Below are 22,572 nucleotides of genomic sequence, written 5' to 3' on the forward strand. Positions count from 1 at the left end.
CCGGCCCTTGCCATTCAGCGCAAAACTTATGTGTATTTGACAGGATCAACACCAGCACACAATCCCCCTTCTTAAACTCACAAAGTTTTCTTGTCATAAGAATGCTTTTGTGCCTCTTGCTCGCGCTGGTGTTCCACCACAATAGAGGACAATCTGGCAACCTGTTCTTGCAGCAAAACAAGTCGGTCAATAAATCCCCCCGCCCCCCCACCGGGTGTCTTGTGAGACCCTGTCCATTCTTCCCAAAAAATGTCTAGCACCCCGTGCAGTCACTGGTCAAATAATAGTTTGAAAGGACTCAACTCGGTGGACGCTTGAGAAAACTATCAGAAAGCAAACAGGAGGAAAGACACATTTCTATCCCAGAAGGTTGAATTGTCATAGGCTACCCATCAAATCATCTGTTTTAGGGTTTTATTAAATCGTTCAGTCAGGCCATTCATCTTCAGATGATAAACCGTGAAGAGTAACTGCTTAATTACAAAGCTTTCACATAGTTGCCTCATTATGCAAGACATAAAGGGCATGTCTTAATCAGTCAAAATCTCACGAGGGATACCAATATGCGTGAACATTTATGAAAGCGCTTTTGCAATAGTCCAGGCGTATACCCACCACAGCATGGCTACTTCTGGGTATTTTGTGGTGTAATTGACTAACATGAGCATATACTGAAAGCCACTTTTACTCTTGGGAAACAGGCCACTCTAATCCCACTCTCTCAAAGGGGATGGCTAAAATAGGCATTGGTACAAGGGGTACCCTGGCAGATCTGTGAGCGGAAACTATTTGACAGGTCTTACAAAATTGCTCCACATCCCAGTCCATATTTACCAAATAAAAATGTTTCGAAATGTGTTCCCTCATCTTTTCCACCCAGAGGTGAGCCCCCCAAATCTTCACTGTGAGCATGAAAATTCCTTTTACCTATTAAGAGTGGCCAGGGTGAAGTGCCTGATATGGCAGAGGTCACTACCAGAGTCCAACAGTGGCGAGTCTTCGCACCCGGCCAACGTATTAGAGACCTTAAAATTGTCCTCCTTAAACATCGTGGGGGAAACTTTTGAGCCGCATAGCTAGGCCAGACCAATTGTCATGGCTTTCACAGGTGGGAGATGGCACACTCGAGTTAGATCACAGCAAAAGCAACTGCATTCAGTCTGCACTATGGTGTTCCAACAATGGCATTTTCCACCAGTGGCGCTGGCGACCCTAAACATCTATGCTGGTTGGATTAAGTCGGGGTCAAGCCTGGGTAGTCCCATTGTTTCCAGGTGGCTTCTACATCCTCCAGTCTGTGGGTTAGGTCTAGCAGCAAGTGGACATCGTTCCATAGCATTTTATCACAAAGGCTTTCGTCTATCCCTGACAGGACTACATCGATAGCGAGTTTCTCCCCAATGTACTTCAGAGTGACTCCGCAGATCCAGCTGTAAATCAGGAGTACTAAGTCCTGGATCTGTTCTTGTATAGGGCTGTCCAGATCATTATGCTACAGACGAAGCTGGCACCCCTTGACCATGGGGCTCACCGCCGTACAGAGGAGGCTCTGTTGCTTCAGGAAGTCATAATCAGTCTTTCCAGAGGGAGGTTTTGCACAAACTGTAGGGCCTCCCCGGTTAAAAATGGGGTCACGAAAACTTCCCAGGCTCCCTTGTCCCAGTGCAGCAATGTTGAAGTGAGCTCAAAGTGGAACCGGGAACTCTCCGGGTTGCCCAAGGGTGTCATCTTCACTAGCAAAACCCTTGGGGAGTACAAAGACGGGAGAGTTTCCTGTTCTGACAATTTCTGGGTTATTTCAAGTGGCAGAAAGAGGAGGGTCCAGGCTGACGGACATGAAAGTGACATCATCAATGGAGTTGCTGTCAGTCTTTCATTCTGTAGAGGGAGGAAAGGAGAAGCCATTAGTACACAGTGATAACCCCTGGTCCGAAAGGTAATTACCATTGCTAAAACCTTTATGCTTGTTTTAATTTGAACTTTTTTTATTGGCATCCAAAGAAGATATAAGGTAAATTACAAGGTAAATACAGGTAAATATACAAAATGATCAACAATGTCACCAGCACTTTGTCTTTCTATAAATATTCCTAATTTGCACAAGGAATTTGGCCTTCTTATTTTCAAGATTCCTAAACATGGTCTTTCCTATCTATTGCTTCCCTTTTACTTTATTAAGGTAGTCCTTTAATGCTATTTGTCACCAGCACTCATCTAAAGTCAGGGCTTTCTTTACAAGATTTAGGACCACTATTCAGTAGGTTATATAGACTTTTCACCCATTACAAAGTGCTTCTCAATCCCACCCTAAAAAGGATATCAACCATTTCACAATTAATTCCTGTTTAAAACTAAAATAATCATAGTTGATTTCTCCATTATTGTATCCTTCCAGAAATTTCCAATATTTTCTACTTTCCATTTTAATAAATTTTAAGAGCATGATTTAAAGTCTCAGTATTCTGTGTCATTAAGATTATGCTCATTTTCGACTTAACTTTGACATTTCCGTTGTTTATGGTGTGGGTTTATATTTACTATATTTAAAGTATGACAGGAAGTCATAGCCTTTTTTAAAAAGGATGGGGGAATAGGTTTAACATCTGTCTGTCAAAGGTTTGGCAAACAAATGTTCATCCTTCCAAAAGTCTCAAGGAGTCAATTCAGTATGCTCTGATTTTACCTGTTTCTCTGTTTTTAATTTCTATCAGCAGCTTTACATTTGTTTGGTCAATGACATAAATCATCAAATTCTCTTTTAAACATTTTTGAAGTCTTACCTTCTGAGTATTTCATATATGAATAAAAACATTGTTCATGTTAAACATTTAAGTAATTATGCAAACTAAATATTACTAAACATGACAATTATTTTACAAATGAGTAGTAAGTTTAAACTGTGTTTACAAGATGATGCTGAAAACAGACCACATACAATATGAAAAAATGAACAGTCCTTAACTAGATTGTAAAAGAAATTCAAAGTGTACTGTATATATATATATATATATATATATATATATATATATATATATATATACTGCATATATATTTCCATATATATATACATATATATTTCCTTCTATGAAAACCCTAAATACAAAGAGGACTGTTTGACTTATGTTAGGTAGATTACCCAGAGGGAACTGGGCAGTCTCATGGTCTGGAACCCCTACAGATTTTATTTTTTTTCTTCAGCTTTTGGAGTTTTTTGTTTTTTCTGTCCACCCTGGCCATCGGACCTTACTTATTCTATGTTAATTAATGTTGACTTATGTTTATTTTTTATTGTGTCTTCTATTTTTCTATTCATTTTGTAAAGCAGTTTGAGCTACATTTTTGTATGAATATGTGCTATATAAATAAATGTTGATTGATTGATTGATATATATATATATATATATATATATATATATATATATATATATATATATATATATATATATATATATAACAGTATATATAAGACCCTTATTATGAATAGATTTAATATCACATTTAAAAAATATACAACATTTTAAAGAGGCTGATACAATAAGCATGTCAATGATTCCCAGGTTAGCTAAGTGATGCCAGCTGTTCACAGTATCCTTGTGACACCTTTATCTCTTGAGTGCAGTGTACATATGCTTATAAATGGGTAAATCACTCTGGCATTTCAAGTAACAATAAGCCATGAAATCCAGGTTCATTTGCTTAATGGTTTTGTATGTAACAACATGTACCTATTCTGCTGAAGATCCAGTATGCAGAATTCAAGAAACATTTGATCTACAGGGGTTATATAAAAAAGGTGATATTATGCTAGGAGGAATATTTGAAGTGAGTTTCAAAACAATTGTGCCAGATCTATCTTTTCATTCTAAACCTGAGAAGTGGAATTGTGAGAGGTGAGTGGAATTATAGCATTAATGGTGAAACTGTATCTTGCCTCAGTATTTGCTTTTTGATTCAGATCATGCAACTTGAAATATGTATGTTGTTAATGAATATTCTGAGTATTTACTGTTTGTATGTATGGATGAAAACATCCAATTTTACAAGTAGTTTCTTATATGTGGTGAATTATTATTATTTATTTGCACATAGAAATGTATTTTTACCAATTTGCTCAAATCTAACAGACTGAACTTTAAACCAGAAATAGGCAGGTTCACTTCCATTTTGTCAGCAGATCATGTGACAAAGCAAGTCTGCTCAAGGGTATGACATTCTACTTGTCCAAGTTCTGAGGTTATGTGATGGCTAAATGAAGGATGGTTAACTAAGTGACTTTCTTAAAATCTGATAAAATCTAACGTTAGTCAAAATAATTCTCAATTGAATGTACAATGTATTCAGAGTGTGTATTTAAGATTTACTAAAATGTTTTCAAAAACCAATAGTTACATTTCAAAAAAATATGAATAACTGATTAAAAATAAAGTGCACTTTATGTCATAAGAGTTGGCTGTGTGGTACAATTTTGTAGCACTGCTCTCTCATGACTTCAGAGTCTTGGTTGCAAATCCTGGCCTGGGCACTATTTGTGTTCAGTTTTTTTTTTTTTCCAGGCAACAATTAGTCCCCCATACCACAGATGTGTATGTGTGTATGAGGCTAACTGTTCTGCATTGGAATATCTGGATTAAGAGAACAAACAATGAATATTTCATAGAGTTATTAACTTAATTACATTTAGTTATTTTTTGGAATGTAACCATTCTTCAAGATAATGCTCCTTTTTAATAGTATCTCAGTATTTCAGTATTAATAACAATAGTTGTTGCCAAACTACAATGGGAAGCATCACCTTTTGTAAATGCCGGCAGTGGCTCTCTGTGTTATTTTATTCATTTTACATACTTGAGTTTTCCTTGGAAAATGTCTGCTTGAATAAATTAAGTGAGACTACAAAAAATATATTGGGATAGTGTTCATATTGGAGGTATTCTTTTGTGGATTGTTGTTACTTCAATTCATCATAAAACATTCCGTAAAAATTGTTGTAAATGTATATGATATACTGACCTGTATTGTTTGAAAAAATAATGCCTATTGGACTGTCATAGACAAATTGCAGTTTTCAATAATAAAAAATGTTAGCTGTGTAAGACTCACCTTATTGAACTTTCAATGCATACTTTTAATGTTTGCTATTGCATTTTCTTGGCAGTTTGGATTTTTCTGTATTTCAGTGGGCATTGACAATGGCATTTGCAATTGAGGAAATAAACAGAGACCCTACTATTCTTCCTAATATCACATTAGGATATAGGCTCTTTGATAACTGCATGAGACTGCAAGTCGCTTTACGGGCAGCAACTACCCTCATTACTGGCATGGATAAGGTCTTAACAGAGTCTGACTGTAACGGACCTCCGCCTGTTGTTGCCGTTATTGGTGATCCTCTGTCCTCACATTCTATCGCCATATCAAGAATACTGGGGCTGTTTCGTTTGCCAATGGTAATGTATGCATTTCATGTACATTTTCTCTTTACTTTATGATGAAAGGTTTTCAGCTTTTCAGTCAATTATCTGTTACAATATTAATACTAGTGTGACTGAAATATTGTTATTGTATATACTGTATTATTCTTTATAGTTCTTACACTGTAGAACTTCTTTATAATGTGTAGTATAAATATTTTTCCATTTAAATCAAATTAGAAATGTGCAATCAATAAAAGGTAAAGAACACAGCTATAACTTAAATTGGTAATTAATGAAGAAGTACAATACTGCATGTGACATAAATATTAATTAATAACTGAAGTTTATTCACTGTTAGTTTTGGGACATTTTCTTGGTGCAATTAATATGGACACAGATTTTTTCCATATAATAAATACAAAGTAGATTCACTCACTCACCCATAATGTTATGTTTAGGTAAAAAGCTTACATTTGTTACAGTTTCAATAGTTAAGTAACCAAAATATTATTAATGTATAGAGTATAGTTAATCATTATAGTTCTTACACTGCAGAACGTTTTTATAGTGTATAAACATTTTTCCATTTACATCAAATGGAGATAGAAAGATCCTACTGGCCCAGCCGAAAACTAGCGTAGAAAATTGTATGGTCTATCAATGAGTTGTCGAAGATTTGTAAGAAGTCACATCCCACAATTAAGGAACGCAGTTTCCTAAGACAAAAGAGCTTGTTCTGCCTTTTCTTATATAGCTCCTCTGTGTGCTGAGACCAGTCCAACCTGTCACTGGTGTGGACCCTTAAGTACTTGTAGGATTGGACCACTTTGACATCCACTCCATGAATAGTGACTGGACATAAAGACTCTTTGGTGCAGTGAAAGTCAATAGCCAGTTCCTTGCTTTTGTTGATGTTAAGTTAAGTTCACCACCTGACTTCTATCTCCCTTATCGAGATGTCCATTATTCAGGACTCCATAGGATGATCCACCTGAATATCTCTGAGGTTACCCCTTAACAAGGTTGGCTGGATGGTAGTCAGGGCACAAAACATAATCCTCACAGTGCTATGTAAAGGTGAGAATAAGCCTTGTGGAGTAGATGGACAATTGCATCCTCTACTCCAATCTTTGCCTGATAATAAAATCAACACTAGGGGATTCATATAGTCTAGGACCAGCCTCTCAAAGATCTTCATGATGTGAGACGTGAGTCTGACTGGTCTATTAGTTATAAGGTAATGAGGCACCTGCCTTCTTTGGAACCAGACCAATGCAGGGTATTTTCCACAGCAGCAACACTTTCACTTAGAGACAGAGTGAAGAGGTGCCAGAGGATACCACAAAATTAGTTAGCATGAGCAATAGAAACTCAAGGACTGACTCCGTTGGTCCCTTGGCTTTTCCTGTATGTAGCTTCCTCAGTTGTCTCCTTACTTGGTCTGCAGGTACCAACAGTCCATACTGATGGTCAGAGGTGAACTGATCACTGGCCATTCCAGCTGAAGTAGTAGGTGTTGGTCATTGGATGAAGGTGGCAGTGTGAGGCAAAATCTAAATAAACAATGGTTCAGGGCATTAGCTTTGTCCACAACAATCAGCTATAATCTGAATTGAGAATTAATGAAGAAACACAAAACTGCTTATGACAGAAATGTTATTTAATAACTCAGTTAATTGATGGAGCACTTTCCTGGTGTAGTTAATTTAACAGAGTAACTCAGGTTTGTCTCTATAAGTAGTGGTTTATAGATAGATAGATAGATAGATAGATAGATAGATAGATAGATAGATAGACACAACCCTCATAACTTCATCAGATCCATCCATTCTTCTGTGCATCTTGCGTCTAAACTCACATTTCCATTATAGATTTACACAATGCCTGTCCTAACAGCTTTAATAGGCAAGCATGAACTAAAACTGTAGTGGATGCCAGTATATAAAAAGACTCACAATCCAGAGCATTTTAAAATAGCTACTTAATCTACACTGAAAAAAAATATGAATGATTCACACTTAATATTTTCAATCAGAACCAATATAATTCTTTTTAGCTTATTGATCCCACAATTTTTAAATTGAGGCAAATCATTTAGAGTTATTGGGTGCAATTCACTTGTTTTTTTTTTTACTGAAGTAAATCTATTTTTTAAGTTGTTCTTCTATTTTGGCAGTTGGAAAGTCATCAAACTGGAAAGTTAGACCGAATGAATATGCAAATGGCCCCCAAACACAGCACATGAACAACCTAATATATTAAGTTAAATGAAATAGGATTTTTACGTTTATTACCTCCACCATAACTTAATTTGGTACAAACAATTTTTTTTATTTTGATTGAGATCTGAAACCAAATATTTCAATCTGCAACACTAATTGACTAATCTTAAGTTGCTTGAAAGAGAAAATTTACATTGAATGAACAACATCAATGTTATACTTTTTTCAGTGTAACATGCCTTTTGAATGTGACATGAAATCAATGCACGTCATTTAAATGACTGGCTTAGACTGTTTGGTAGTATCTGTAAAAAATTTAATTAATTAAATATTATGAATTTGAAAGTGAAGATTCTTAATGCAGTTCTGTAGGTGTTAAATAATTGTTTTAGGTCCATTTTATCTTAAGCTAGTCAACCCCGTAATTAGTATTAGCTGTTCAAAGACAAAAATCAATTTTTCTTTCTTTCTTTCTTTCTTTCTTTCTTTCTTTCTTTCTTTCTTTCTAATCAACATGTTTTATATTTCCATTAGGTCAGCTACTATGCTACATGCTCTTGCTTAAGTAATAAACTGGAATATCCATCATTTTTTAGAACTGTACCCAGTGATGCCTTTCAGGTCAAAGCAATGGTTCAACTTATTAAACATTATGGCTGGTCCTGGGTAGGCATTATTGCAACTGAAGATGACTATGGACAGTATGCTGCAAAAAGCTTCCAAGAAGAAATGAGCAAGTTTGGGTGCATTGCATTCACGGAAAATCTGCCTGTCATCAGCGAGAGAGCAAAAATTCTTCAAGTTGTTAATACTATCAAATACTCAACAGCAAAGGTGATTGTGCTATTTTCAACAAGAGTTGATGCAGCTCCTTTGGTAAAAGAAATCACTGAACAAAACATCACCGGCAGGCAGTGGATTGCTAGTGAAGCCTGGAGCACCGCCACAGTACTAGCCACAGAGGAAAATTTTGGTGCATTTGGTGGAACTTTTGGAATTGCTCTGCGGAGAGGAGAAATTCCAGGATTAAAAAATTTTCTGCTTCAGATTAACCCCAATCCTGTTTCAATGCAAAATTTGGCAACCACATTTTGGGAAAAAATGTTTGACTGTAAATTTAAGGAAAATTTAAGTATGAAAAATTCCTCTGCTTTGCCCGAAGTCAAGTATTGCACAGGATCTGAGGATGTTAGAAGCAAGCAGACACCTTATACAGACGTATCAGAATCACGGGCTTCTTACAATATTTATAAAGGCGTTTATGCATTAGCACATTCACTTAATAAGTTAGCATCCTGTGAAAATGGAAAAGGACCATTTGAAAACAAGAGCTGTGCCAGCATTACAAATGTTCAACCTTGGCAGGTGAGAAAGACAGCTTAATCTCTGATCACGTCCCATCATCCCAAACTGAATGCTTATACTCTTTAAGTTATTTTTGCAGTTTCTTCTCAATATATATTTAATTGATTGATTAATTGATTGTATTATTTGTCTTGTTAGTGTTTGTTTTTGTGTTTCTGTTGCTGTATTCATCCAAATTTCCTCTTGGGTTTAATAAAGTTAATCTAATCTAACCTACAGTAATGTTTATGCAAATCTCTGAGCTAGTTAAAAATGAAAAATCCATCAACCCCTTTTTCTTACCTAATTAAGGGTCAAATGAACCAGCAGCATTATGGGCAAGGCAGTAAGCTTCCACTGAAGTCCTTTAAAGTTCACACGCACACATACGACCACAAAAACTCATAGTCAGCCACTTTAGAGTGGCCAATTAAATTCAATGAGTTACTAAGAAAGCTCCTCACATGCATTAACTGCTTTGTCACTGTACCACATCTTAATTTTGGTTTGATTAACTAAATTATAATCTGCATGGTGGCACTATACATAGTGCCTTAATGACCCCAATTTGCAGTGTCTGTGTAAATTTTGCATGTTCTCCAAATGTGTGTTTTTTCCCTTTGTGAGTATGGATGTTTTCGGAAGTGGAGTCCAGTGGGGCTGAACAATATCCAGCCTTTGTTTTTGCTTTGTGCCTGATGCTGACAGGATAAGCTACAGACCAGACAACAATCAATTTGTTTAAGCAGGTTTGAAAATGTTATGTTATGCAATTATATTGCATAGATTGCAAATACTTTGTAACTACGGTATAACTATGGGATATTACTTTGGATTACAGTGTAGCCATAGGGGCAGTACAGATAAATATACATTTGTTATTCAGGAGCGTCTTGCATATTTATACCATAATTTTCTGTGACCCACAAATGGATAAGTGTGTTTGCATGTTTACTTACTTTAATTTTAAGTTACTTAGTCTTATTTGGCAATTCTCAAATAATGAATTCTCTTTTTTTTACAAGCTAATGCACTACCTGAAAGGCATCAATTTCACCACACATTTAGGAGAAAGAGTGGCATTTGATAAAAATGGAGATGCCCTAGCAATTTATGACATAGTGAACTGGCAGCGAGATGGCAGTGGGAAGATAGACATTAAAACAGTTGGTGTTTATGATAAGGCAGCCATCACTGGCCAGGAACTAACACTAAATGAAGGGGACATATTTTGGAATTTTCCTTCTGGCTCAGTAAGTTATTTATTTGTTACTTAATAAGATTATATGAGTCATATTGCAAAAACAGAATATGTGTAAACTGCAAAATGCACAATGTCATATGAAAAAATTACTAAGTAAAATCAAGAATGCTAAACTAATAGCTGAAAGTATATATGGATGTAAACCATTTAAATATATACACTGCCATTTGCCTTAGTTCTCACAAAAAGAAAAATGAGAGTAAGGTGCAACAATAACAACAACAGCATTTATTTCTATAGCACATTTTCATACAAATATTGTAGCTCAAAGTGTTTTACATGATGAAGAAAACAGAAAAAAGTCAAAGTAAGAATTAAAATAAGACAACACTAATTACTATACAATACAATGCAATTTATTTTTGTATAGCCCAAAATCACACAGGAAGTGCCGCAATGGGCTTTAACAGGCTCTGCCTCTTGACAGTCCCCTAACCTTAAATCTCTGAGAAGACAAGGATAAACTCCCAAAAAAAACTTGTAGGGAAAAATGGGAGAAACCTTGGGAAAGGCACTTCAAAGAGAGACCCCTTTCCAGGTAGGTTGGGTGTGCAGTGGGTGTCAAAAGTAGGGGGTCAATACAATACAATACACATAACAGAACAAATCCTTAATACAGCATAAAAATAAAAATTTTAGAAGTACGGAGCAGAATTTAACAGTAGATGATATCACATAATAAGATTTGGATATTTTTAGAGTCCTGCAGACCTCATCCATCAAGCTGCCTCCCCCATTTGGCCATTCCACGGCTGAAACAGTGCTGGGCCAGCAAATCCTATGAAAGGACCCCTCTTTCCCATGATTCCTGCGATCTTCCATCAGGGATGACTTTACCATACTTAACATAAAATAAGAGTAAGGTCCTCCTCCAGGGAGGACAGAAAAAACAAAAATCAAAAAAAAAAACTCCAGACGGCTGGAGAGAAAAAAAAAACAAATCTGCAGGGGTTCCAGATCATGAGACTGCCCAGCCCCCTCTGGGCATTCTACCTAACAAAAATGAAACAGTCCTCTCTGTGTTTGGTGTTCTCATGGAAGGACTAGATGATGATGGTCATGTAGACTTCTGGCTTTTAATCCATCAATGTAGGAACATCATGGTGCTTTGATTAGGTGGTGGTGGCGCAGGTCGCAACCACAGAAAATTGGGAAAAGAAACAGAAGAGAGAATAGGGGTTAGTACAGATTTTAGATAGATAGATAGATACTGTAAATAGATACTTTATTAATCCCAAGGGGAAATTCATATACTCCAGCAGCAGCATACTGATAAAGAACAATATTAAATTAAAGAGTAATAAAAATGAAGGTATAAAAGACAGACAATAATTTTGTATAATATTAACCTTTAAAGGGTGGAATTGAAGAGTCGCATAGTGTCGGGGAGGAATGATCTCCTCAGTCTGTCAGTGGAGCAGGACAGTGACAGCAGTCTGTCGCTAAAGCAGCTCCTCTGTCTGGAGATGACACTGTTCAGTGGATGCAGTGGATTCTCCATGATTGACAGGAGCCTGCTCAGCACCCGTTGCTCTGCCACAGATGTCAAACTGTCCAGCTCCGTGTCTACAATAGAGCCTGCCTTCCTCACCAGTTTGTCCAGGTGTGAGGCATCCTTCTTCTTTATGCTGCCTCCCCAGCACACCACCGCGTAGAAGAGGGCACTCACCACAACCGTCTGATAGAACAACTGCAGCATCTTATTGCAGATGTTGAAGGATGCCAGCCTTCTAAGGACGTATAGTCGGCTCTGTCCTTTCTTACACAGAGCATCAGTATTAGCAGTCCAGTCCAACTTATCATCCAGCTGCACTTCCATGTATTTATAGGTCTTCATCCTCTGCACACAGTCACCTCTGATGATCACGTGGTTCATGAGGGGCCTGGGTCTCCTAAAATCCAGCACCAGCTCCTTGGTTTTACTGGTGTTCCGTTGTAGATGGTTTGAGTCATACCATTTAACAAAGTTCTTGATTGGCTTCCTATGCTCCTCCTGCCCACTCCTGATGCAGCCCACGATAGCAGTGTCGTCTGCAAACTTTTGCACATGGCAGGACTCCAAGTTGTATTGGAAGTCCGATGTATATAGGCTGAACAGGACCAGCAAAATTACAGTTCCCTGCGACGCTCCTGTGTTGCTGACCACAATGTCAGACCTGCAGTTCCCGAGACGCACATACTGAGGTCTGTCTTTAAGATAGTCCACGATCCATGCTACCAGGTATGAATCTACTCTCATCTCTGTCAGCTTGTCCCTAAGGAGCAGAGGTTGGATGGTGTTGAAGGCGCTAGAGAAGTCCATAAACATAATTCTTACAGCACCACTGCCTCTGTCCAAGTGGGAGAGGGATCGGTGTAGCATATAAATAATGGCATCCTCCACTCCTACCTTCTCCTGGTATGCGAACTGCAGAGGGTTGAGGGCGTGGCAGACCTGTGGCCTCAGGTGGTGACGCAGCAGCCGTTCCATGGTCTTCATCACATGTGACATCAGAGCGACAGGCCGAAAGTTGTTCAGCTCACTAGGACGTGAAACCTTTGGGACTGGAGTGATGCAAGATGTTTTCCAAAGCCTCGGGACTCTCTCCTGTTCCAGGCTCAGGTTGAAGATGCGCTGTAGACGACTCCCCAGCTCCAACGCACAGGCCTTCAGCAGTCGTGGCGATACTTCATCTGGATTCGCTGCTTTGCTGGCACAAAGTCTCCTCAGCTCTCTGCTTACCTGGCTGCTGTAATTGTGGGTTGGGGGAAACTTTCACATATGCTGGTATCAGCAGAAGGATGGCTGGAGGGTGCAGTACTCTGAGGTGAGAGTGGGTTAGGGTGGTCAAACCTGTTGAAGACGTTGTTCATCTGGTTTACTCTCTGCACGTCTCTCTCAATAGTGGCATCCCGCTTCGAGCTGCAGCCAGTGATGATCTTCATCCCATCCCACACTTCCTTCATGCTGTTATTCTGCAACTTCTGCTCCAGCTTTCTCCTGTACTGCTACTTCGCAGCCCAGAGCTGGACTCGGAGTTCACCATGAATTTTATTTTAGAGTCACCATGAATAGTTATGATAATAAATTGAATATACAGAGTATCAGGATTAAATAAAAATGAAGTTATGAGAAGGCCATGTTAAAGTAATGAGTTTTTAGCAGTTTTTTAAAGTGCTCCACTGTATTAGCCTGGCGAATTCCTATTAGCAGTCAATTCCAGATTTTAGGTGTATAACAGCAGAAGGCTGCCTCACCAATTCTTTTAAGGTTAGCTCTTGGAATTCTAAGCAGACACTCATTTGAGGATCTAAGGTTACGATTTGGAATATAAGGTGTCAGACATTCCGATATATAAAATGGAGCGAGATTATTTAAGGCTTTGTAAACCATAAGCAGTATTTTAAAGTCAATTCTGAATGACACAGGTAACCAGTGTAGTGACATCAAAACTGGAGAAATGTGCTTGGATTTTCTTTTCCTAGTTAGGATTCTAGCAGCTGCATTCTGTACTAGTTGCAAACAATTTATGTCTTTTTCGGGTAGTCCTGAGAGGAGTGCGTTACAGTAATCTAGTCTACTGAAAACAAACGCGTGAACTAATTTCTCAGCATCTTTCAATGATATAAGAGGTCTAACTTTTGCTATGTTTCTTAAGTGAAAAAATGCTGTTCTAGTAATTTGATTAATATGCGATTTAATATTCAGGTTACAGTCAACAGCTACCCCTAAATTCTTTACCTCCGTCTTGACTTTTAATCCTAATATATCAAGATTATTTCTAATAACTCATTATATCCATTATTGCCAATCACTAAAATTTCTGTTTTCTCTTTATTTAGCTTGAGAAAATTACTGTTCATCCATTTAGAAACACAAGTAAGACATTGTGTTAGTGAAACAACAGAGTCGGGGTCATCAGGTGCTATTGATAAATACAGCTGCGTGTCATCAGCATAGCTGTGGTAACTCACGTTATGCCCCAAGATAATCTGACCTAACAGAAACATGTAGATAGAAAAGAGCAGCAGACCCAGGATAGAGCCTTGTGGAACACCATATAGAATATCTTGTGTCTTTCAGTTGTAATTACCACAACAAACAAAGAAGTTTCTCCCTGCCAGGTAGGATTCAAACCAATTTAAGACACTACCAGAGAGGCCCACCCATTGACTTCTGAGAATGTTGTGATCAATGGTGTCAAATGCGGCACTCAGATCTAAGTGGATGAGAACAGATAAATGGCCTCTGTCTGCATTTATGCGCATGGCATTTACTACTTTAATGAGTGCAGTTGCTATACTGTGATTTGTTCTAAAATCTGACTGAAATATATCGAGAGTAGCATGTTTATTGAAGAGGTCATTTAGCTGCATAATGACTGCCTTCTCTAGAATTTTACTTAAGAAAGGCAGGTTAGAAATAGGTCTAAAATTTTCAAAAGCAGAGGGGTCAAGATTATTTTCCTTGAGTAGAGGTTTAACTACAGCAGTCTTAAGACAGTCTGGGAAGACCCCCGTATCTAATGATGGGTTTACTATGTCAAGAATGCTATCAATTAGCATGCCCGATACTTCTATAAAAAAACTTGTTGGTAGTGGGTCAAGGGCGCAGGTGGAGGTTCTCAGTTGAGAAATTATTTTATGTAAATCAGGCAAATATATCATGGTGAAAGAATTAAATTTGTTTATAATGGAATACTGGGGCTTAGGAGGATCCGCAGTGTTGGGGAGATATTCTATATTATTTCTAATATCATTAATGTTTTGATTGAAAAATACAGCAGTAGCCTCACATACTTCACTGGAAGTATTTTGGAGGCATTCTTTTGCAATACCTGGGTTTAGCAGACGATCAATTGGAGAGAACAAGATTCTGGGATTACTAGCATCCATCCATCCATCCATCCATTTTCCAACCCGTCGAATCCAAACACAGGGTCACAGGGGTCCGCTGGAGCCAATCTCAGCCAACACAGGGAGCAAGGCAAGAACCAATCTCGGGCAGGGCGGCAACCCACCGCAGATTACTAGCATTGTTATTTATAATCTTAGAGAAATAGCAGCGCCTCTCAAGATGGACTGTGTTATTGTATTCTGTTATTTTAACCTTCAATATCTCATAGTGGATTGTTAGTTTAGTTTTTCTCTATTTACGCTCAGCTGTACGGCATGTTCTCTTTAAATCACACACTCTTTGGATCTTCCATGGTATAACAATGCTATAAGATTTTTTAACTGTCTTTTCAGGTTAACTATGTCAACAGCAGCACTCACCTTAGTATTAAAAGTTTTCCACATTACTATTTACATTATCCTTGCTATTATAGTTAGCACTATAAACGGACTGATTGCTTAGAATGTTTGTAAGTTTTAAGGCTGCTGATGAATCAAAGAAGCGTTTTTTAACAATATGCTTCTCATGAATGTTTTCTATCAATATTTCTATATTAAATAGTAAAAGAAAATGGTCTGATAGACCAATATCAATGATCTGCTTTACATCAACTTTTAGTCCTTTGGTAATTACTAAGTCTAACGTATGAATGCAGGATCAGTCAGGAAACGGCTATTAAAAATTGTTAGTCATAGACAGAGAAAGAGAGGAAATAAAACAAATCTTGGATAGTATAAAACAGACAGTAGAGTAAAAAATGTTAAGCACAACTGTTATATTAGCAGAAGAGAATTTAGATCCAAAATTCTCCAAGACTTGTAGTAAAAATACTGCCAAAATGGTTTAAGTGTTGGACATTTCAGAAACACGACCTAGTGATGCAGGTGCTTAATAACAGAAGCTGGACTTTGCCCTGGTTATATTTTATACCATTTTAAATGAGTTATATGTGATTGATGAAAACATTTTTTTGTTGAATTATGGCATTTTTGCCGCACACTGAACTAGAATGTATCTTATGATTTGCTGAATTCCATTCCTTTGTTGAGATTTTCATTTAAAGATCTCTCTTTAGATACTTTGGAAATGCTGCCTGAATTTTCATTCACATTATCCAGTGTGACGTCAGGAATAGAAATAGGTAAAATATGTGGGAATCCCTTTGATTTCAACAAAGATTCTAATCTGCATATAACAGAACTTTGTATCCGGATATTAATTGTTTTAAGGTTGCAAATACATTATCAATATATACTGCAGATCTCTAAGATCTCTCCTGTATGACTGAATACTGCCTAGGCTAATATATAGGGAAAATAGTTAAAATCTTCTCTTACTTAATATATGTCCTAAATTGGTTCCATAATTTTGAAAAATGGTGATTCACAGGATTTACAGCAGGTTCATGGTATTAGTTTTAACTGGAACAGAAAACAAAGCATACAGAGTAGATTATTTTTCCGTTGCAAACCAAGCTGGTGTAAACTTGTAGACATCTCCCAGTTACCGATATATTATTGTATGTTCTATTTCCACCCAGTAATAGGACTGAAAGGTAGAACTCTGCCACCTTCTACTTTAGATCTTTGTAAAAGTCACCTATTGTTATAGTTGAGCCTAACGTATTAATAAAGAGTTTGTTGATGTATAAAGGGACCCCGAAAAGATATATGAGCGTTAGAAGGATATTCATGTTGACAATATTCATTTTCATAGTTAAATTAAGGTATAGAGAGAACCATCTATTCTTGATGTTTACTATGCACCCATAACTGTGTTTAAAGAGATATTTATGTTTCCTTGTAATAATTATCTCTAGATTTTTAAACTGTTCTAATACAATCAGCAAAAAGCTACCAGCCTATAAGGATGTGCAAAATTATAAACCCTTTTAACACGACAAAAGTAAAATTAGACATATGCCAATTATTTCCCATTCTCGTTGGTAAGAAAGAAAGCCACCTGCAATTTGCTTGCAAGTGTGTAAAAAAAAAAGTAATACTCTTCAGTGAGGCATCTCAAGTCTAGGGCATCCTTCATGAAACAAAGTGCTATTCGTTCCCACAGGATAGCCTAGGTCAGTTCAGTCTACATGTCAACCACCTCCAGCTGTAGAAAAGGCCATTCTAAGGGAAAGGGATTAACGAACTTGCTTGCTGATCACAATAAGCACACTTTCAGGAGTGTCCAGCAGCAGATGCTTCATTCATAACCAAACTCACCATCAATGGTGATTAGCTGATCATCCATCACTTCCTTTTCCCTGGGTGTCTAGAATTTATGGATTTATAAGGATCAATAAACTAGAAGCTGAGAGTTTACATTCTGTTCTTCTACTGTGCAAATATATCTTGCATTTGAGCAAAGCATAATTAGCACTGACTTCCAATAATAAGTCAAAACTCAGACTCAGATCAAAGAGGCTATTCCAGTTAATGATATGTCTATAAATATCACAATCTTTCCCTAAATGAGCAGTGTTATCTTCCAGTAGACCTGCAGAGTCAGTAGATGAGGCCCTTTCCAGTATTAAATTCACTACATCTAAAAAGGCTATATAAGAGTGGTTCAAAAATGTTTTGAATTCTTAAAAAAAAAAAGAAAACTTGCAAAACACTTGTTTCAGTATTTCTTTCATTCCTGAAAAAAATCTTTTGATACTATGCCTAGAGACTCAATTTTTTTTCCCTGGATCTCTAACATGGTAGCAAATTATCTACCCTTCAATCTCATTTGTAATTTAGGGAACAAAAAAGTCACTGGGAGTGAGATCTTGTGAATACAGAAGACATGAAGCAACAACCACATTGTTTTTGGTCAAAAGCTGTTTAACTTATGATGCAGTGAGTGCACCACTACTGTGGATGTTTTTTTTTCTGCTGCTTCCCATACACACCTCAGCAGTTTAGTTAAATCCATCCATCCATCCATTATCCGACCCGCTATATCCTAACGACAGGGTCACGGGGGTCTGCTGGAGCCAATCCAGGGCGCAAGGCAGGAAACAAGCCCCAGGAGGGGCGCCAGTCCACTGCAGGGCACACACACACACATACACACCAAGCACACACTAGGGACAATTTAGGATCGTCAATGCACCTAACCTGCATGTCTTTGGACTGTGGGAGGAAACCGGAGCACCCAGAGGAAACCCATGCAGACACGGGGAGAACATGAAAACTCCACACAGTGTAGCCCCAGGAAGCGAACCCGCGCCTCCTAACTGCGAGGCATCAGTGCTATCCACTGCGCCACTGTGCCACCCGTTTAGTGAAATTTAGCTGATAAAAAGTCTGTCCTTCTGGATACTCTTTATTAACAAGTGTCGCTAATATTGAAAAATGCGACTTTCATATTCTTGATGGTTTATATGATCTGATGTGCTTGCAGAAAAAAAAAAAACTGCAGAAGTGACATGCATGACTGTAGAATAAAAATTTTAAATTTGAGTTTCAATCAGTTAAGCACAATGCCACTTGTCAGACTGATTAACAAGACCATCGGCATACAATACCTAGCGGCTTAGTCCATAATTATATCCTACTCTCATACTATTGATCAATTACAGGAATTTTGGAGTCCCCTCTCAGAATAGTTTTGTGAAAACATAGATTCAATTTCACATGCAGTACTGGTGGCTCTGTGCCTCTCAAACTAGAATGATCAATCTCTCTCTCTCTCTCTCTCTCTCTTCTCTTTCACTCTATCTACTTCATAGATTGATTTGGAGACACTATACATAGAAATTCTCAGCTAGAGGCTATGCAGCTAGAATGTGTAGTAGTGGACATCTATCTATCTATCTATCTATCTATCTATCTATCTATCTATCTATCTATCTATCTATCTATCTATCTATCTATCTATCTATTCCAGTGCTCAAATTTCTTGCAAGGAAGACGCTATCAGGAATATCTAAATAGGTTTTTATTTCCAAGCCCTCAAAATGCTATTAATCTTATATCTATAGCTTACAAACATTATGCCAATCCTCAACTTACTAAGGACCTTTTATACCCCCAAAAGCATCTCTCCAGCCCGGCCCTAAAAAATGATATTGTTTCAATTGACAGTTACTACTGTGACATCATGGGAAATTATTCTTCTGCCGTCAACACTCAATCAGGAACAAAGACAGAGACTTCACCGTCTTTTAAATATAAACAGAAACTGTATGTAGGTTGAAACTCAACTTATGGAAACTAAAATTAAGAAAATTCATACTTGCATCTTTACCCACACTGGTAATGGACAATAAAAAAGATGGAAAAGAATGCAAACATTTAAACTGAGATAGTGATATATGTTTTTCTAATACCGTGAATGAATAGACTACAGTACTTTTTCACCAGGTCTTACTGACTGCTGCGCACATGACACGAGGAAAACCAAGACACACAGTCTTAATATACTTATGGATTATGGATGGGAAAGATAAAGAATAAATATGTCCTTGAGCTTAACCTTGGATATAAAGTGTGTCTGGCAAGTGCAGCATCTTACATAGGTACGGTTTATAAATTAGTGGGTTGTATTCAGTACTCTATTACTGTGCAACTGTGACTCCCTAGTGCAATCAAGTACCTAGAAGAAATAAGCATGTGTGCTTGTCAAGTAGTCAACAACCTTTCCATGTGTCTCTTTTAGTTATGTATTTTTTTTCCCTAGTTTTTCAATTTTCTCTGTTAATGCAGACTTCTTATTTCCACTGGTTTTAATCATTTTTTGCTGAGTTAAGTTTCCTTTGTGCTCTTTCTCACTGAATCTTTTCTTTGTGAGATTCCAGAATCTGTCTGCAGTAAAAGTTGTTTACCAGGCTCAAGGAAGGCTAACAAAAAAGGACAGCCAGTGTGCTGTTTTGATTGTGTCCTATGTACAGAGGGGGAAATTAGTACCCAAGTAGGTAAGTGTCAAAGAAACAGTTAATTAAAACAGGTCCAGTTGCTATGTCTCCATCATTCCAACAGATAGAGTATAACAAATATTACCACTGCTTTTATGAATCCCATACCAAATGACACATTGCATGGTGCACTGTAAATGTTAACACTGCAAGATCTACCTTGATTATTTAGATTTCAACCTGGCTTATATAGGTAGTATAGCAAGTCTCTAATATTGCTGTTAATGGAGTTAAATAATAAAATTACATTTTGAGAAATGCCCTAATCCACATGTCCACACGACATGGATAAACAAAAATATTGGATAACTGTTGGATAATTGGGCAGTAATTTTCAAGTGTATATAATTATATACCTGGACAATGCTTTATTTTCTGAAAAGTTTCTGACAGAGAATGCTGTCTCATTTTGGCACTAGCAGATGTGGAAGAATTTGCCTCCTGAGATTACCTCCTCTGTAATTTCTCATGCTTTTTTACTTGGCAAACGTTTGTGTGTTTCGTTAAATTTGTGGTTTGGCTACTGTATTTTGCAGATTTTTGCCAAATACCCCTATTAAGTACAGTGAAATGGCTCCAAACTATACTTCTTTTTCATTATGACAAAACCACTACTCTTCCTTTTGACTGACTGACGGACTGATCAGTGTCAACTGTTGTGTTCCTCTGTGTACACGTGTAAACTGTATATTATGAAGCCAGTGGGCGTTGGTAGAAGGACAAGTGAATCTCATTCTGAAAATTTTGTTTGCTATAAGAAGAACATTGATTTAATAAGCAATAAAATTAATGCTTAAAAAATAATTCTGTAAGGAATTTTTTATGCAAAGATTGATCCTAAGTGGTGACTGTCAGTATTGAAAGCATCAGCACTTAAGTGTCACTTCACACATCCCTAGTCGTCACGTGGTTCCCAAATGTGTTTTACAGAAAGTAACCACACCTAGCATATGAAACATAGCGGCACGTCCTTGTACATCATTGATTTTCTAAATTATTACTAAACACACTCTTGCGTTTCTTTGATTTTTTAAAAGAATTCAGAACGTCTGAACTTTGTGCATTTGTTTTTTGATTTTGGGCTTTGGTAACTTGATCTCTGGTTCTCCAGTTCATTCTGATCTTTGCTCATTTAGGACTACATTTTTCCTTTCATTGGCTGCTCCTCTTCAGAGATTGCATGTGTCAGCTATATCTATTATTTTTTAAGGGTTATGAATTCATTCTAATTGAGATTTTACTTCTGTTGTAGATTCCCCAGAATGTTTCAAGTGTCCTCCTGATTTTTGGTCAAATCCAGAAAGAAACAGGTGTCTGATGAAACAAATTGAATTTCTTTCTTATGAGGAGACTATGGGAATCATTCTGGCAGCTTCAGCGATATTTGGAAGTTGCCTATCATTTGGCGTACTAATTGTTTTTGTTTATAATCGACACACTCCAGTAGTTAAAGCCAATAATTCTGAACTGAGTTTTCTTTTACTGGTATCACTAAGCCTATGCTTTCTGTGTTCGCTATGCTTTATTGGTCAGCCATCACAGCTCAACTGTTTGCTGAGGCATATCATTTTTGGAATCAGTTTTGTTCTGTGCATTTCATGTATTCTTGTTAAAACTGTGGTTGTGATAATGGCATTTAAAGCCACACTACCTGGTAATAACATGATGAAATGGTTTGGTGTTGCTCAACAAAGAGGCACTGTCTTTATTTTTACTGTTATACAATCCATAATATGCATAATCTGGCTTATAACAGCTCCACCTGCTCCCAGTAAAAACACCAAGTATCAAAATGCTAAAATTATATTTGAGTGTGACATTGGGTCAGTAGCTGGCTTCAGCTTTTTACTGGGCTACATTGGCCTGCTCTCACTCATTTGTTTTGTCTTAGCTTTTCTTGCAAGAAATCTTCCTGATACCTTTAATGAAGCTAAATTCATAACTTTCAGCATGCTGATTTTTTGTGCTGTTTGGTTAAGTTTTATTCCTGCTTATATTAGTTCTCCAGGAAAATATACAGTGGCTGTGGAAATATTTGCAATATTAGCTTCAAGCTTCGGCTTACTTCTGTCAATATTTGCTCCAAAATGTTACATTATTCTGTTGAAACCAGAAAAAAACACAAAAAAAGCTCTTATGGGAAAATCAGAGAAGTGATTATTACTCATTAAAATTTCATTTGGTTCCAATACTTTTATGCCATCTAATTAGTTTAATGAGGAAAACTCAAAATAAAAAATGTATATTTGACAATATGATTAAAATATGTCACTATTCTGTATATTTTGGCATAAAACCCAGTCTGACATAGTGGGTATTTAATAGCCATGTTAGGATGCATGGATTAAATAGTATTACTTTAATAAGACCATTTCCTGGAATAGTTGTATTCCTTTTTATATAAACACATCAAAGAAAGTATAATACTTATTACACATGTTACTGTTTCTGAATAATAGGTTACTAATTATTATAATTTAATCAATGTATTATACCATTTAGAAGGTGTCTTACAAACCTGTGAAACTTAACTTCCTGTCTAACTGATT

The 22,572-nt window shown here is 37.1% G+C and overlaps 1 protein-coding gene across 1 annotated transcript; it reads left to right on the top strand.

Annotated features, from left to right (window-relative positions):
• Positions 1 to 3,744: 3,744 nt before the first annotated feature.
• LOC120518168 (extracellular calcium-sensing receptor-like) lies at positions 3,745 to 22,180 on the top strand. The gene is made up of 6 exons (XM_039740804.1): positions 3,745 to 3,890; positions 5,156 to 5,447; positions 8,171 to 9,001; positions 10,006 to 10,233; positions 19,900 to 20,023; positions 21,276 to 22,180. The coding sequence occupies exons 1-6, from the start codon at positions 3,802 to 3,804 to the stop codon at positions 22,178 to 22,180; spliced, it is 2,469 nt and encodes an 822-aa protein (XP_039596738.1). The 5' UTR covers positions 3,745 to 3,801.
• The last annotated feature ends 392 nt before the right edge of the window (positions 22,181 to 22,572 follow it).

The sequence above is a fragment of the Polypterus senegalus genome, chromosome 1 (assembly GCF_016835505.1).
Source record: "Polypterus senegalus isolate Bchr_013 chromosome 1, ASM1683550v1, whole genome shotgun sequence".
Taxonomy (NCBI): domain Eukaryota; kingdom Metazoa; phylum Chordata; class Cladistia; order Polypteriformes; family Polypteridae; genus Polypterus; species Polypterus senegalus.

Bases quoted from the DNA above. Each gene is read 5' to 3' on its own strand.
- LOC120518168 (XM_039740804.1), top strand. From the start codon at position 3,802: ATGCTAGGAGGAATATTTGAAGTGAGTTTCAAAACAATTGTGCCAGAT. The intron at 3,891-5,155 runs GTGAGTGGAATT...TTTTCTTGGCAG, and splicing joins GAGAAGTGGAATTGTGAGAG to TTTGGATTTTTCTGTATTTC. The intron at 10,234-19,899 runs GTAAGTTATTTA...TTTCTTTGTGAG, and splicing joins GGAATTTTCCTTCTGGCTCA to ATTCCAGAATCTGTCTGCAG.